Source organism: Phacochoerus africanus, chromosome 4 (assembly GCF_016906955.1).
Source record: "Phacochoerus africanus isolate WHEZ1 chromosome 4, ROS_Pafr_v1, whole genome shotgun sequence".
Taxonomy (NCBI): Eukaryota; Metazoa; Chordata; class Mammalia; order Artiodactyla; family Suidae; genus Phacochoerus; species Phacochoerus africanus.
This window is the reverse complement of record NC_062547.1, coordinates 81,090,951-81,108,406: the sequence shown is the minus strand read 5'-3', so window position 1 is coordinate 81,108,406 and position 17,456 is coordinate 81,090,951. Positions and strand designations below refer to the sequence as shown.

The 17,456-nt window shown below is 38.7% G+C and overlaps 1 protein-coding gene across 9 annotated transcripts in view; it reads right to left on the bottom strand.

Annotated features, from left to right (window-relative positions):
* Positions 1-17,456, bottom strand: part of UIMC1 (ubiquitin interaction motif containing 1) — a 136,622-nt gene that overhangs the window by 36,786 nt on the left and 82,380 nt on the right. For all 9 annotated transcript variants that reach the window (XM_047778018.1, XM_047778021.1, XM_047778022.1 and 6 more), the window contains 4 exons: positions 17,075-17,139; positions 14,065-14,141; positions 7,265-7,365; positions 285-447 (listed from right to left, as the gene is read on the bottom strand). In XM_047778018.1, coding sequence (XP_047633974.1) covers positions 285-447; positions 7,265-7,365; positions 14,065-14,141; positions 17,075-17,139 — 406 coding nt within the window. The remainder of the gene's footprint in view (positions 1-284; positions 448-7,264; positions 7,366-14,064; positions 14,142-17,074; positions 17,140-17,456) is intronic.

The window sequence follows — 17,456 nt, the reverse complement described above, 5'->3', positions numbered from 1 at the left end:
TAAACCTGACAAAGTGATAAAGAATGTGAAAAGGGTTACAGAATTAGTTAAATTAAAAAAAAACCCAAATCTATGTGGGAAAAAATCAGAAAGAATGGATATATGTATATGTATGACTGGGTCACTCTGCTATACAGCAGAAATTATCACAGCCTTGTAAATTAACTATACTTCAATAACACTAAAAAAAAAAAACTTTAACTTTGAAAAAGAGTTATCTGTTGCACTGTATTATACAGGATTACACAACCACCACACAGTCAAAGAAAAGAGTCTGGCTTTACCTGTATCTCCCCCCATCAGCCCATTGCAGTACATGGCATGTCGCTCAATCTTTGTGGGTGGGAAGCCTTGGTCACATAGTGGGCAGGATACCTGGGTACTAGATGAGAAGGTAGAAGTATGTATTTCCTTCTTAGCATCTTCCCTGTTATCAACCTGAAGAACCTGAAGAACATGATAAATGGCAATTATAACAGCTTTACTTTATAAAATCTCTTCAAAAAACAAAAACAAAACTGTAAGAAACTCCATCCCATATTTCTCTTACTTTCAACGAGACAAAACCAATCACTCTGCCAAATTCAGGGCAGCAGATTGGGAGATACACTACTATAGTTAATACTTACTTCAGTGCCTGTCTACTATGTGCTAGGCACTCTGCATGTAATACTCTTTTAAACCTCATGATAATCTTACAAAGGTATTAACATACTCTTTTTACACTTGAGAAAAGTGTTGTCTAAAACAGTAAAGCAACTTGCCCAAAGTTACAAATAATTAAGTGGCAGAACTGAAATTCAAACCAAGGACTATTTGCTCCAAAACCTAACAGCATTCTCCTCTGTTACACTGTAAAGCATAAATCACTGTTCTTGTTGGGTCAGTATGCTGTGTCTGCTTGAGTTTCAGTCTGTATATCAACAGCATCTTAAAGATACTTTTTCATGCTCACAAAAGAACTGTGAAGGCAGTGAAAAGGTACAAACTCCTAGATGTAAGATAAATAAGTACTTGTGGTGCAATGTACAACATGATAAATACAATTAACATTGCTGTGTTATATATTAGAAAGTTGTTAAGAGAATAAATCTTAAGAGTTTTCATCACAAGGAAAAAAATTTTTTCTATTTCTTTAGTTTTGTATCTATATGAGATTATGGATGTGATAATAGTTGTGTCATGTATGTGACACTGTGATAATCATTCCATCATGTATATAAGTCAAATCATTATTTGTATACCTTAAACTTATGTAATGCTATATGTCAATTATATCCCAATAAAAGGGGAAGAAAAAAACCCTAATTCCAAACAGACACAAAAAGAACTATAATCACTGTAGGTGACTTCAGATATCAGGAGTTAGGGGGAAAAACAAAAAAAAGAGCAAAAGCAACACAACTAAAATTTAAATTAAGAACCTAGGAGTTTCTGTTGTGGCTCAGTGGTTAAGGAATCCAACTAGGAACCATGAGGTTTTGGATTCAATCCCTGACCTTGCTCAGTGGGTTAAGGATCCAGTGTTGCCGTGAGCTGTGGTACAGGTCAAAGATGCAGCTCAGATCCCACACTGTTCTGGCTCTGGTGTAGGCCGGCAGATGTAGTAGCTCTGATTGGACCCCTAGCCTGGGAACCTCCACATGCTGCAGGAGAGGCTCCAGAAAAGACAAAAAGACAAAAAAAAAATTATTAACTAAGAACCTAGGCCTCAGCTTATACCAATAAAACAAACCACCTCTTGTGTTTTATTTGTGCCTTCCAGGTTGAAAGAGGAAATACAACTAAGATTCAAATATTTAAGGCCTGAAGAAAATCATTAAGACAATTCTGACAAAGCCATCCTTATACTCTCTTACTCTCTTCTCAGTGTTTTGTAGTCATCACTTTTCACACAGTTGCCTTGGTCTCTTAGAGGCAATTTTATTTTACCTTTACAGGTCAGAGCTGAGAACTCTGCAGCAATTAATTCAACAGTATGCGTGAGCACTGCAGCACTACTGCTTAACACTTGCTTCAAAGGACAGCGTGTCCTATCCAATCAATGTGAAACTGTCCTGCATCGCCACTGCTTCCATTTAAGAGCAAGGAGTACCTGGGCTGTCATACCTTACTAGGGGAAAAAAATAAACCCTCTTCTGGTAGAAGAAAAAAATAGAACCAAACTGTAGGTGAATAGATATTTTGAGCTCTCAGCCAACTGGGATTTTTTTTTCTTTTTTGCTCTCTAAGTTTAAGCCATCCCTAAAATTTACTACTTGTGAATGTAACCCAGCAGAGAGGGAAGTAGGCCATCTAAATAAATACCAAGTAAAACAATTCCTAAAACTGCCAAAAAGGTTTTTTTCAACACATACCTACCTTTTACTTAAAAAGAAAGAGAAAAAAACAAAGATGAGAAAGGAACTAAGAACAGTTGAGTTCCCATACTATGTCAGACATATAGCCAAGCATTTTCCACATCCATCCCTCTTAATAACCCAACTGGCAGTGGTATCACTAGCTCTTGTATTACAGAAGAGAAAATTGAGGAGTTCCCATCATGGCACAGCAGAAATGAATCTGACTAGGAACCATGAGAATGCAGATTTGATCCCTGGCCTCACTCACTGGGTTAAGGATACAGCATCACCCTGAGCTGTGGTGTAGGTTGCAGACGCGGCTCAGATCTCTCATTGCTGTGGCTGTGGTGTAGGCTGGCAGCTACAGCTCCGATTCAACCCCTAGCCTGGGAACCTCCATATGCTGAGGGTGTGGGCCTAAAAAAAAAGAGAGAGAGAGAAAATTGAGGCTTGGAAAGACAAAATAACCTGATGATCACAAAAAAAGTGAACAATGTGGACCCAAACCCAGGTCTGTGTGACATCAAAACACTCGGTATTCCACTATGTTGCAGCAAAAACAAAAAGTAGTCCCTCTACTTTGTTTCCTACAAGCTGACTCTGCCAGGTATTAGGAGAGCTCTGCTTCTACTATTATTCTCTAGGATGTGAGCCAAGTCAAGTGGGTCTAGACATTCTAGATGTATTTCATTCCAAGCTTGGTCACTGAGCTTCTCACAAAGCCCAGGTTCCTCTGTTCATAAATTTTACAAGGAAAAGTTGTCTTATGAATGTAAAGCCATGTGAGCAGAGGGGAGAAAAAAATCAATGTACTCAATAATTTGCAAGTAGTCTTGAGTTACTGAAAGTTAGCAGCAACTGAACAGTTACTTGCCATTCTAAAGTTCACTAAGCCCAGAAATGTTATATGACATGAATGTCACTGGTGCTCACACCCAGTACTATACTCATTTGTATTCATCACCAGCTCTGTAAAATGCAGAGAAGGTACCTTCAACTATTAATGTAGTATTTAAGAGGGAGTAGTCTGTCTATTATTGTTTTACTGTGAATACAAGACTACTTCCAATCACAGACAGCAACCCAGAAAGTTCCTGAGCATTTTTATATTAATAAATGTCTTTTTCCAGCACTATTAAATAGGTTATTTAAATATTAGCTACAATGGAAGAGCCTCAAGAGGAGAAAATACAAGCAAAAAAGCTTTTATGAGGACTTAGACAGTTAGGGATTGAGTCTCTGCAGAGCTGCTTCTACTTCTTTTAAAATATTATACAGGTATTTCTCAAAAGAGGCTCTTGGACACCAAATCATGATATCTTTAAAGGCTGGCCCTGACCTTCTGGCCTGAAAAGAAAGCTCATCTCAAGAAACAGACCTAATGAAAATAAGAGTACATCCTATAATCACCAATTCCCCTACTTGTTTCCCATCCAGTTTATGTGTAGCTTAGAAAACTATTTAGATCTTTCCCCTCTTACCACGGAACTCTTAGAAGAGTTTACTTAAAAACCAACTGGGAGTTCCCATCGTGGCTCAGTGGTTAACGAATCTGACTAGGAACCATGAGGTTGTGGATTCAATCCCTGGCCTTGCTCAGTGGGTTAAGGATCCAGCGTTGCCGTGATCTGTGGTGTAGGTCACAGACATGGCTCGGATCTGGTGTTGCTGTGGCTGTGGCTATGGCTATGGCGTAGGCCGGTGGCTACAGCTCCAATTGGACCCCTAGCCTGGGAAGCTCCATATGCCGCAGGAGCAGCCCTAGAAAAGGCAAAAAGACAAGACAAAACAAAACAAAAAAAAACCCAATTCACTGGAGCTCCTGTTGTGGCTCAGCAGTAACGAACCTGAGTAGTATCCATGAGGACACAGATTTGATCCCTGGCCTCAATCAGTGGGTTAAGGTTCTGGTGTTGCCGAGAGCTGAGGTATAGGTGACAGACCCAGCTCAGATCCCAAGTTGCTGTGGCTGTGGTGTAGGCCAGCAGCTGAAGCTCCAATTCGATCCCTAGCTGGGAACTTACATATACCGCTGGTGTGGCCCTAAAAAAGCAGAAAAACAAACAACAACAAAAACCCAACTAACTAAACTGACTACAGCTGCGTGGCTCCACTTATACAAAAATGTTTTTCAACAGTAAATACTACAGTACTAAACGATCAGCAGTTAGCTAAATCTATGGGTGTGGAATCAAAGGAAGAAAATGAAGATACCTAGGGCCCACTCTAAGTTATACTTGGATTTTCAACTGCACGAAAAGTCAGCACCCATAACCTCCTCGTTGTTCAGGGTTAACTGTATTTGACTCTGAATAAGGTCTGTTAACTCTTCAGAATATCTGAGACCCCAACTAAGGGAAATTCTCAGGCATGATATTCCAAAAACATTATTTCCAAAAGAATCTGACCACTGCAGGAAATCAAATCAAGAGGGACTACAGTTCTGACAGGGTATTCCAAATACCTCAAATACTGTCAAGCAAATCTCTGTCATGAGTAAGCTAATATCACTGAACAGCCACAATAAAGTACAATGCATTTCCACATGCGTACTTCTACTTGTACCACACCCCTGCTATATGTTTTATATTCTATCTAATCTTCAGAGCAACTTAGTAAAATAGGCTGTTTATGTCTTCATTTTTTATGAAGAACTAACTCTTCTATGCTCCCCTAAAGCCCTAAGCACCTCTGATATTACATTTGTCAGACATTATAATTATGTTTATATGTCCCTTTGAGGGCAAGAATTATATTTTTCTTATTACCTTATTATCTCAAGACTCTAAAACACTAACTGACACACAATATACATATTATAACATCTGCCAAATAAATTAATAAAACAGTTAATTTGCCCAAGGCCACAAAGTTAAGTGGTGGGATTGGAACTCAAAACCATGCCTTCTAATTCTAATGCTCAAGCTTCTTATACTACACCATACCATTTAGGGCAAATGACCCTATACACGGGGCAAGAATCCACACCCAATAAGATACTATCACTGTTCACATTAAAATACCAGATACTATCTTTCTAACTTGTAATTAGTGATTGCTCAACAACTAAAAAAATACAGTATCTCTAACTTCTTTTAATGGAAACTTCTAAAACTATTTGGAGCATCCACAGATATCAGCAAACAGCAACAGTAAAAAGAGGACATTGATCATGAAATACAATTCCATTCATTTGCTGTGTAGTGCTACAGACATATATAACTTCTAAATAGGATTCATGCTCTTTGCCCCAAAGAACAATCTCCTTTGAAGTTGTGGATGGGGAAGAAATCAGCCTTGATTAACTAAAGGTTTATAGAGCTTCTTCTACATGTTAGGATGGCTATGTTAACAAGAGGCTATTACCCCATCCCCATTTAGGTTTTGGTCCCTCTCTAGGAAAAGAAGCTGAGGCCATTTTAATATTATCTAGCAGGATCTGTCTTTAGTAGCTAGTCATCTCTTTCCTAAAACCACTGGCATCAGGGAATCTTGGTTTGTCCGTTGTGACAGATCAGATTGCAGAGAACCAAATAGTGTGCATGATTCATGAAAGCAGAATTTCTACCCAGTTACCTGCCATACAGAAACTAGGAAGGGATCTAACTTCTACTGTAAAAACTATTTTCAAAAAGCCTAGAGTATAAAGAGGAATAAGAGAGTGAAGCTTTTTAAAGTTGCTCAGGATAAAACAGTGTACAAATATATAACCAAAGATTTATTTCTGCAGAAAAATTAAATTCTCAGACTGCTTTTCACAACAGATTTTAAAGATTTTTTTTCTTTTCTTTTTAGGGCTGCACCCATGGCATATGGAGGTTTCCAGGCTAGGGGTCGAATAGGAGCTACAGCTGCCAGCCTACATGACAGCCACAGCAACGCAGGAGCAGAGCCACGTCTGGGACCTACACCACAGTTCACAGCAACACTGGATTCTTAATCCAGTGAGTGAGGCCAGGAATCAAACCCGCAACCTCATGGTTACTAGTCAGATTTGTTTCCAATGCGCCACAACAAGAACTCCAGATTTTAAAGATTCTGAATTCTTTAAATGAGTTCTTGGTATTTAAATTGGCTTATCAGACTCAATATGAAAAATAGATACTGACTCAGAAGTATGAACTTATTTCAGTCAAGCTTTATGGATAATGTCAGATACTTAAGTTGGGAAAGTTAATACTGCAAATAGAGATTTGCTTTTTTTTTTTTTTTAGAGCCACATTACGGCATATGGAGGTTCCCAGGCTAGGGGTCAAGTCGGAGCTGCAGCTGCCGGCCTATGCCACAGCCACAGCAATGAGGGATCTGAGCCTTGTCTGCAACCTACACCACAGCTCACGCCAACACCAGATTCTTAACCCACTGAGTGAGGCCAGGGATCGAACCTGCATCCTCATGGATGCTAGTCGGATTCGTTTCCCCTGAGCCATGATGGAAACTCCAAGATTTGCCTATTTTATTATGTTGCTATCCTGATTTTGCATTTATGATCAGTCTAGAAATTAGAGCTGAAAGTCAGGTTTTAATATAAATGTAATGACTTGTTTCAAGACTGTTTATCTCTGTTACTTACCAGTATACAACAGAAATACTCCAGGACTTTGGAGACAAATCTGTATTCAACTTCTGGTTCTACCATTATTAGTAGTTTGAATTTGAGCAAATTACTCAAACATCCTAAACCTCCATTTCCCCATCTGTACTAAAAATAATAAAGCATATTAAGACACCTAAGAAATGGTACCTACTGTTTCATTCAGAAACACTGCTGAACTCATCTATAAGAATCTATCTCTATGATAAATGTCCTAAAAAGTCTAATCCTCAGTCACCTAAATTTTTTCATCCAAGGTCAATATTGCATCAGAGAGAAGACTACCAGTAGAAAGAAAACACTGAGAAAAATTATAAATAATATTCACCTCCTTATCTGCCATTATGCTTACTTCATCCAGGGTCTCTCTGCTATCTGGAAAGCCTTCTTTTTCAAGGTCAAAAGTTTCAGGGGAACTTAGCTGTGTCTCTGTAATTTAAAAAAATTAAAACTTCATTAATTTTCATTTTGTATCCTCATAGTTAAAAAAATAAACACTTTTCACCCCTAAAGCTTAGATTATGCTAATACTACAGTGGCAATATAGTTTTTTCCTTCACTGAGGCATAATTTACATAAAATAGAATTCACTGATTTTCAGTACAAATGTACACAATGTATATATACACTGTATCATTTAGATCACATAACCACCACAATCATGATAAAATACTTCTAGTCCCCCAAAGTTCTCATATACACCTATGTAGTCAATTCCTCTCCCACTCAGCTCCTTGCAATGACCAGTCTATTTAAGAGTTTTGTCTTTTCTAGGATGGAAAACAAAATAATATAGGGAGTTCTTTTGTGGCTCAGAAGGTTAAGGATATAGTGTTGTCATTGCTGTGGCTCAGGCTGCTTCAAGCTTGATCCCTGATGCAGGTTCAACCCCTGGCCCAGGAATTTTCACATGCCATGGGTGTGGAAAAAAAGGAAAAGAAAGAAAAGAAAAAGATTTAATACATTGTGTCATCTTTTGTGTCTGACTCCTTTCATTTAGCATAATGTGCCTGAGAAGCATCCATGTTGTTAGATATATCAGTAGTCCATCCCTTTTTACTGCTGAGTAGTATTCCACTATGTGGATACATCACAATTTTGTTTTTTCATTCACTAGTTAACCCATCTGGCTTCTTTCCAGCATAGTTCTGGTTTTAAAGTATATTTATTATTATTATTATTATTATTATTATTATTATTATTGTTTTTGAGGGCTGCACTTGTGGCGTATGGAGGTTCCCAGGCTAGGGGTCAAATTCGGAACTGCAGCTGCTGGCTTATGCCACAGCCACAGCAACACAGGATCAGAGCCACATCTGCGACCTATACCAGAGCTCACGGCAATGCTGGATTCTTAACTAGGGAGCAAACCCATAACTTCATGATTCCTAGTTGGATTTGTTTCTGCTGCGCCACAATGGGAACCTAAAGTATTTTTAATTTGACACAAAAGAAAACACTGCCAATGCTAATTCTGAGGTTAAAGGGATGATTAGAAAAGACAAAACCTGGGAGCAGAAATAAAATACATTCTCTACAAAGATATGCCTTTATTTAAGCGGTAACTATTCATTTAATATTAAATGCAACAAATATTTATAGAAGTTCCAAGCACAGAACAGGCCACTAGCAATAGAAGATGTACAATGGGGACCCTCACAGTCTAGTTGAGAGGTCAGCAAAATACAGCTCATGGGCCAAATCCAGCCAGTTACCTATTTTTGAAAATAAAGTTTTATTGGAACACAGGCACACTCATTCTTCTTTATGCTGTCTATGGTTGCTTTTGAGTTAAAACAGCAGCATTGAGTAATTTCAACAGACTGTATGGCCCACAAAGTCTAAAATATTTTCTACTGGTCTTTTATAGAAAAGGTTCGCCAACTTCTGGTATACACTTACCACTTAATATAACAAAAGAATAGTAACTATATTTCAAAGAAGGACAGTAAATCTAAAAAAGAAATTATCTGAGAACACAATTCAATAAGTTCTCTATTATTTATATTATATGCATTATACATCTAACTGGTATTTCTATGCTTCGTAAATACAATGAGAGCTAATGCTGGGCAAATAATGTATGTGAAAGACACAGAGGCATCTTCTCAATCATCAAAGAATGATTAAATACATTTCTAGTGTTATCTGTATTCTAATACACCATAGTTTTTTGACAATTGGATAGACACAGATATTCTATCATCTTCTTGGAAAAAGGCTTACAGTGAATAAATTTCAAAATTTTCTTAGTCAAGTATCCCTGAGAAATATTACCAAAAAGACATTTTAGTCTGTTAAGAAAAAACAGGTACATGAAGAAATGCTCAACATCACTAATTATTAGAGAAATGCAAATCAAAACTACAATGAGGTACCACTTCACACCAATCAGAAAGGCCATCATTAATAAGCCAACAAATAACAAATGCTGGGGGGAGGGAGTGGGATGGACTGGAAGTTTGGGATTAGTATATGCAAACTTTTGCATTTGGAGTAGATAAGCAATGAGATCCTGCTATATATATAGCACAGGGAACCATATCTAGTCACTTGTGATGAAACGTAATAGAGGATAATGTGAGAAAAACAATTTATGTACATATATACATATGCGACTGGCTCACTTTGTTGTACTGCAGAAACTGACAGAACATTGTAAATCAGCTGTAATAGAAAAAACAAAAATTAAAAACAAAATGCTAGAGAGGGTGTAGAGAAAAGGGTACCCTCCCCTTAACTGTTGGTGGGAATGCAAACTGTTTTAACCACTATAGAAAATAGTATGGAGGTACCCCCCCAAAATAAATATAGAACTAACATATGATCCAGCAACTCCACTCCGGAGCATATATCTAGACAAAATTTTCATTGAAAAAGATACATGCACCCCTATGTTCATCACAGTGCTATTCACAATAGCCAAGACATGGAAACAACCTACATGTCCATCAACAAATGAATGGATTAAGAAGATGTGGTACATATATATAATGGAATACCACTCAGCCATTAAAAAGATATACTAGGGCATTCTCGTCGTGACACAGTGGAAACAAATCCGACTAGGAACCATGAGATTGCGGGTTCAATCCCTGGTTTTGCTCAGTGGCTTAAGGATCTGGCACTGCTGTGAGCTATGGTGTAGGTCATAGACGTGGCTAGGATCTGGCATTGCTGTGGCTGTAGCGTAAGCTGGCAGCTATAGCTCCGATTCGACCCCTAGCCGGGGAACCTCCATATGCCTGAGGAGAGGCCCTAAAAAGATATACTAATGCCATTTGCAGCAACATGGATAGAACTTGAGATTCTCATACTAAGCGAAGCAAGGCAGAAAAAAAAGAAAACTACCATATGATATCACTTACTGGTGGAATCTGAAATATAGCACAGGGAGTTCCCATTGTGGCAGCAGAAACAAATCTGACCAGTATCCATGAGGATACAGATTTGATCCCCGTTCTCGCTCAGTGAATCCGAGATCCAGCATTGCTGCGAGTTGTGGTGTAGGTCACAGACATGGCTTGATTCCCACATGGCTTGATTCCCACATTGCTGTGGCTGTGGCACAGGCCAGCAGCTTCGATTCGACCCCTAGCCTGGGAACTTCCATGTGCCGCGAGTGTAGCCCTAAAAAGCAAAAACAACAAAAAAAAATATATGGCACAGATGATCCTATCTACAAAACAGAAACAGATCACAGCCAAGGACAGCAGACCTGTGGTTCCCAGCAGGGAGGGAAGAGGGCATGGGATGGACAGGAAGTTCGGGGTTTTTTTGATGCAAACTGTTATATTTGGAATGGATGGGCAATGAGGCCCTACTGTACAGCACGGGAAACTGTGTGTGATTGGGTCACTTTGCTGTATAACAGAAGTTGAAGAAACTTTGTAAATAAACTATACTTAAATAAAATAAGAGTTACTTAATGCTTGTACTACTATAACAGTAAAAAGTAATTAAGATTTCTGTGGGGTTCCTGTCGTGACACAATGGTTAACTAATCCGACTAGGAACCATGAGGTTGCGGGTTCGATCCCTGCGCTTGCTCAGTGGGTTAACGATCTGGCCTTGCCGTGAGCTGTGGTGTAGGTTGCAGACGAGGCTCGGATCCCGCGTTGCTGTGGCTCTGGCGTAGGCCGGGGGCTGCAGCTCTGATTAGACCCCTAGCCTGGGAACCTCCATATGCCACGGGAGCGGCCCTAGAAAAGGCAAAAGGACAACAACAACAACAACAACAACAAAGGATTTCTGTGACTGGCTGAAATGTTCAACTACAGAAACAAATTAAGAGGGCATTAGCTCTGTAGAAATAAATAATGCTAGCAACATACACAACAGGCATTAGGTTGTAATCCTGCTTCTTCACTAGATGATATTATAATTTTGAATATCGGATCCCTGGAACTGTCTGAAATCTGAAACAAGCAGTTTCTACTATAGTGGGAATCTAACTACAGTGGCTCAGGTCACTGCAGAGGTGCGGGTTCATGCCGGCTCAGCACAGCCAAGGTAAAAGAATCTAGAATCTAGCATTGCCATAGCTGCAGTGTAGGCTGCAGCTGTGGCTCAGATTCAGTCCCTAGCCTGGGAATTTCTATATGGCATGGGTGAGGCCAAAAAAAAGAAAGGAAGAAAAAGAAAAAAAATGAAACAAAACAAAATAGGTAAGATGGACTACTATACTCAATCTGTGTTTCACCCATTTAGGACATATTTCAATATATAGCTTCTAAATTATATATTTATTTATTTATCATTATTATTTTTTTTTTTTGTCTTTTTGCCATTTCTTGAGCCGTTCCCGCGGCATATGTAGGTTCCCAGGCTAGGGGTCTAATAGGAGCTATAGCTGCCAGCCTACGCCAGAGCCACAGCAACTCGGGATCCGAGCCGCATCTGCGACCTACACCACAGCTCACGGCAACGCCGGATCGTTAACCCACTGAGCAAGGGCAGGGATCGAAACTGCAACCTCATGGTTCCTAGTCGGATTCGTTAACCACTGCGCCACGATGGGAACTCCTAAATTATATATTTAAAGAGAGACTCAGAAGTCTGGCTCCATGGAGAAGTGGCTATACTTTCTCAGCAAAAGGAACATTAACATTAGAGAAACCTTTTGTGATCTCTAGAAGGAGTTTATATCGGCAAACAGTTGGACTTAATTAGCAGGCTAATGACAGTAAGTCATGATCATAAAAGTTATCTAACCTCAGTCATGAAAGGCTTGCTTTTTCTTCTTTCATTAATTTTCCTCTCATTAGGGACTTTAATATTATTGTATTTGCAGGTTCTTCCCGCAAGATCCCAGTGTGAGGTCACATGCCATCATCCTAAACTTACTGAGTGACTTTCCAGTAGGACAGTGTAAGTCTGCAGTCCCAGATGGAGAAGTAATGCTATCTTTTCACAATGATAACACAGCATTCCTGAATGCTCCTGTCAAAACTGGAGCGCTTGGTAGTGGGGTCTCTTAGTGGGTATCATTAGGCAATAATCCAAATAAACTTCAAATGAATTGAGAAACCACTTTCATAAAAACTGTAAACTGTAAAAATAAGTAAAGACTTTTACAATATGCTGCCAAAAGTTTAAAAATAGTTACAGGGCCAAACCTAGACTAATATGTAAATTAAGTATGAGTCTCTGTGGAAAAAAACATGAAAGAAACCAAAGTAAGAAAACTACATATCTGACTCCAACGGGTTATATGCAACCGAGGGGAAAACTAGATATGACATATGGTAACATTTGTACAACACTTGCTGCCTAAAGAGTTTATAAACATTAAAAAGGTCCCTCAATCTCACATGAATAAGGTTACTGATTAATATAATACACCACACTTTTAAGAAAAGCCAAAAAAGAAAATATAAGCTAAAACAAATTCCTGAGAAAGTGGTGGTTCTTACCACAAAATAATTCATTTTATACAATAATTCAACTCAAGAATTTCCTTAGAAAATGGCTCTCTTAGTTCATTTAAAATTATTTTGTGTATCAAAACTTATTCATGTGCAACTTTCAATGAACATCTCTTGTACCTTAAGCAAAGTACACATCTTTTTATCTCTACCATTGACAAAAATCAAAGATGATACTTAACCAGGTTAAGTGTCTGTTCTGAGATTAAAAATAAGTCAATGACAAAACGTGCACAAAATTCAATTTCAGGACACCCTATGCAACAGGACCTCATGAATGACAATTTAAAACTAACTAGTAAGAGCTAGTAATAGGGAAAAACTGCTTAATGACAGGCAGATCTGAAGACAACGCAACTTCGAGAACCCACAAACCAAAACATAAATTCCTCTTGGTTCTGAATGTAGTTAAGTATTATTCCTAATATTTTGCTGTCATCTCTGATGCAGCTAGTAAGCAACAAGCAGACAAAAGAACCACGTTAATTTCAAACTAAACTATCTCTAAGAAGAAAAAAGGTGAGAAGCAGAGCCAACATCCATTTAAAAAGTCTGTGTGGGGAGTTCCTGTCATGGTGCAGTGGTTAACAAATCCAACTAGGAACCATGAGGTTGCGGGTTTGATCCCTGGTCTTGCTCAGTGGGTTAAGGATCCGGCGTTGCCATGAGTTGTGGTGCAGGTTGCAGATGTGGCTCGGATCACTCATTGCTATGGCTCTGGCATAGGCCAGTGGCTACAGCTCTGATTAGACCCCCTAGCCTGGGAATCTCCATATGCCGACAGGGAGCGGTCCTAGAAAAGGCAAAATAAATAAATTAATTAAAAAAAAAAAGTGTGTGTGGGAGTTCCTGTCGTGGCACAGTGGAAACAAATCCGACTAGGAACCATGAGGTTGCAGGTTCACTCCCTGGCCTCACTCAGTGGGTCAAGGATCCGGCATTGCCGTGACCTATGGTGTAGGTCAGCAGCTGAGACTCCAAATAGACTCCTAGACTGGGAACCTCCATATGCTGGGGGTGTGGCCCTAAAAACAGGAAAAAAAAAAAAAATTTGTGTGTAGATGTATGCATGTGAGTGGATATATACACACACAAACATCGATTACACAAAAATCTCCTGAGAATGGAGAAAAATTAATAGGCACAAAAAGGTAGATAGCTAGGGATCAAAAACTTGGTAAAATCACAGTGGAGTACTTACCAGGACACACAGTGATTTCCTCTGCAGAACTCTCTGGCATAAGGACTGAGCTTCTCTTACCAGTCAAAGCAGCAATGCTATAAAAAGAACCGAACCCCAAGTAAATTACCAGTAAAATAAATCAGAAACAGGGCCAAAAGCAGCGGTTAGTCATTCACAAAGCCACAGGTAATCTGATACCTGCTGTCCAATACCACAAAAACACATCAGGGAAGCAAGGAATCAGTAGTGAAAACTCCAGGCCAGAAATAGGGAAAATAAACATGCTTATGACTTTGATTGCAGTGAAATCACTGAATGAAAAGAACCCCCTTTTGGAGTCTTCGCAAAGGAAGGTTGAAGGGTAAGGACTATCTGTGAACACCAAAGAAGACAAAAAATCCACTCCAATATAAGGATGTCAAAAGTGTTTTATAGCCTCCATCTCAGCCTTCTGAAAGCTAGAGATTTGTAAACGCATAAAAGAAGATACGGAGATTCTCCTGACAACACAATAGCTTTTCCCTCACCTTGGAGTTAAGTTTCCTCCTTATCTCAAGATATGGCTCTCCAAGAAACAAAAATAAGATACAAAATTCCAAACTACCCTATAGCAAAAATCTGCCCAAGCAAGCTGAGTATCTCTTTTGGGAAAAACATATCATGAATGGCTCCCCTCATCCAACCTTCTGGTTTACCCTGCCTGTTCATGGAGTGCAATCTCCTCCTGACATAGGAACACAGAGTTGAGAGATCTAAGCATTTGAGCTAGCTCCCTCATGCTTCACACAGCTTTATGATTAGTTTGATCAAGTATGCAAGAGGATGCTTAAAAACACAAATCCTCACATCAACCAAGAACAACAGAGAAGAGAGAAAAACCACCGATTCATGATAAATAACTAAATCCTGATAGGAAACCACAATTTCTCTCTCTAAATAAAACATCTCATAGCATTTGTTATAAATCCAAGCCAGATAGTTTATTCCGCATGTAACATTAGGGCTCTATTCAAAGGGTCCATCACAAAACAATTTGCTGACATTTATAAAATGGGCTAATCAATTTGAAGTCAAACCACATTGCCTGCAATTCCAACTCTCTCCTGGTGACAAAGAGTATAATCATTTATTAAAACCTACATCTGCTCTGCACAAGACTCACCACAACAAAGCAGAGAGGTCTGCAGGAAGCAGAAGGCCTACTCCAGTTAAAACCGCTTCCAAAACTGTCTTAACAGCAGGAGAATCAAACCAAAGCCACAATTTTTAGCTCTAGAAGAAATACCTAGTACTATCAACCAAAAACCTAAGAACACTAAATTACAGCTTGCCAATTGGGCCTCAACTTCTGTATGGGGAGATGAAGGTCAGTTAACACAAAATTAAGCTCTTGAGTAACCCCCAAAGGCCAACTACTGACAAAAGAGAAAAGTAAATGGGGAGCTCCTGCTATGGCACAATGCGATTGACAGCATCTCTGCAACACCAGGATGAAGGTTCAATCATAAATATCATATACCACTTTTTTCTTTTTCCAGCCATACCTGTGGCATATGGAAGTTCCCAGGCTAGGGAGTCAAATCTGAGCTGCTGTTACATATTATGCCACAGCCATGGCAACAACAGATCCAAGCCTCATCTGTGACCTACACTGCAGCACGTGGCAATGCTTGATCCTTAACCCATTGAGGCCAGGAATCAAACCCACATCCTCATGGACACTACATCAGGTTCTTAATCTGCTGAGCCACAATGGGAACTCCTACCATATGATATTACTTGTATGTGGACTCTAAAATATGACACAAATGAAGTTATCTATGAAACAGAAACAGACTCATAAATAAAGAAAACAGACTTGAGGTTGCCAAGGGGGAGAGGAGATGGGGTAGGGATGGATTGGGAGTCTGAGATTAGCAATGCAAACTATTACATATAGAATGGATAAAGAACAGCCTTCTATGTAACACAGGGAACTACACTCAATATACTGTAATAAACTATAATGAAAAAGAAAAAAAGAACAATTGAGGTAATACAAATATAACCATTTAAGGAAAAGGTGAGATAAAATCAGATTAAAAGTGGCATAGGAAATGAAAAAAAAAAGCGGCATAGGACAGAGTTAGGGTTATGCAGGTTCTGTGTGGTCTGAATAATACAAAAGCTTCAGGGGATGTAAATCTTTTTTTAATTTTATTGGAGTATAGTTGACTTACAATGCTGTGTTAGTTTCAGGTGTACAGCAAAGTAAATCAGTTATACATATACATATATCCATTCCTTTTCTGATTCTTTCCCATGTAGGTTATTACACAGTGTTGAGTAGATTTCCCTGTGCTATAAAGAAGGTCCTTATTACTTAGCTATTTTCTGTATCATACTGTGTATATGTTAATCTCAACCTTCTAATTTATCCCTCCCCACAATGTTTTCCCTTTGGTAACCATAAGTTTGATTTCAAAATTGAGTCTGTGTCTGTTTTGTAAATAAGTTCCTTAGTATCATTTTTTTATTAGATTCCACATATTTGTCATCTCATATGTATTTGTCTTTGTCTGACTTCACTTGAAGATGTAAATCTTAAGAGTAGACTTAAAGTATGTATATGGTTTGGATATGCAGATAAAAGAAGCATAAGCATAGGGAACAAAGGGAGAAAGGAGAGAAAGGACTAGAAGGACCATAAAGAAATCAGTCTAGAGCTTGCAAATTGGCATAGGAAGCTAGCGTAGTTAGTTAAGAGAATAGCAGGATATAACTACTTTTTAGGAATAGTATAGATGGAATCTGCGCCAAGATGGTTAGACTGGACAAGTAAACTTCTAAGATCTCTTCTGCAATATTCTAGGCTTCTATCAGATGCCTATTGAGAACTGAGAGAGAATGACATCTCCTAGGCTGTGCATATTAAAGAGCTAAAAGATCTGGTAAGCTATGCCTGTACAGTCTCACTCATGTGGTTCAACTTCTTTTATTCTGGTACTATCAGAGGGGAATTCAGACCTATAACAACATACAATCTTACCTTTGTGAGGCAGGTACAGAGTTTCCTTCTTCAGAAGTTTCTTCAACAAACAGCCCTTGGGAAGACTGCAATGAAATATGTAACACCCTAAATATACAGACACAGGTGAACCAATTTCTCTTCCTTTAAAAAAATTTTTAATTGTTCAACATTATCACTCAGCAATTAGCAATAAGAATAAAACATTTTACATAAGTCAGTAAGTTTAAGTAATAAGAACATATCCTGTGTAGTCAGAACAATGAGATTTAAATCATGGATAAATCACCTATAAACTTTGTAATTTGGGTAAGCCACATCTAAATCTGTTTACTCATCTTAAAATGGTATTAACAATTGCCTCACAGGGTGTTAATGTGAGAATTAAACAAGATAATAAATG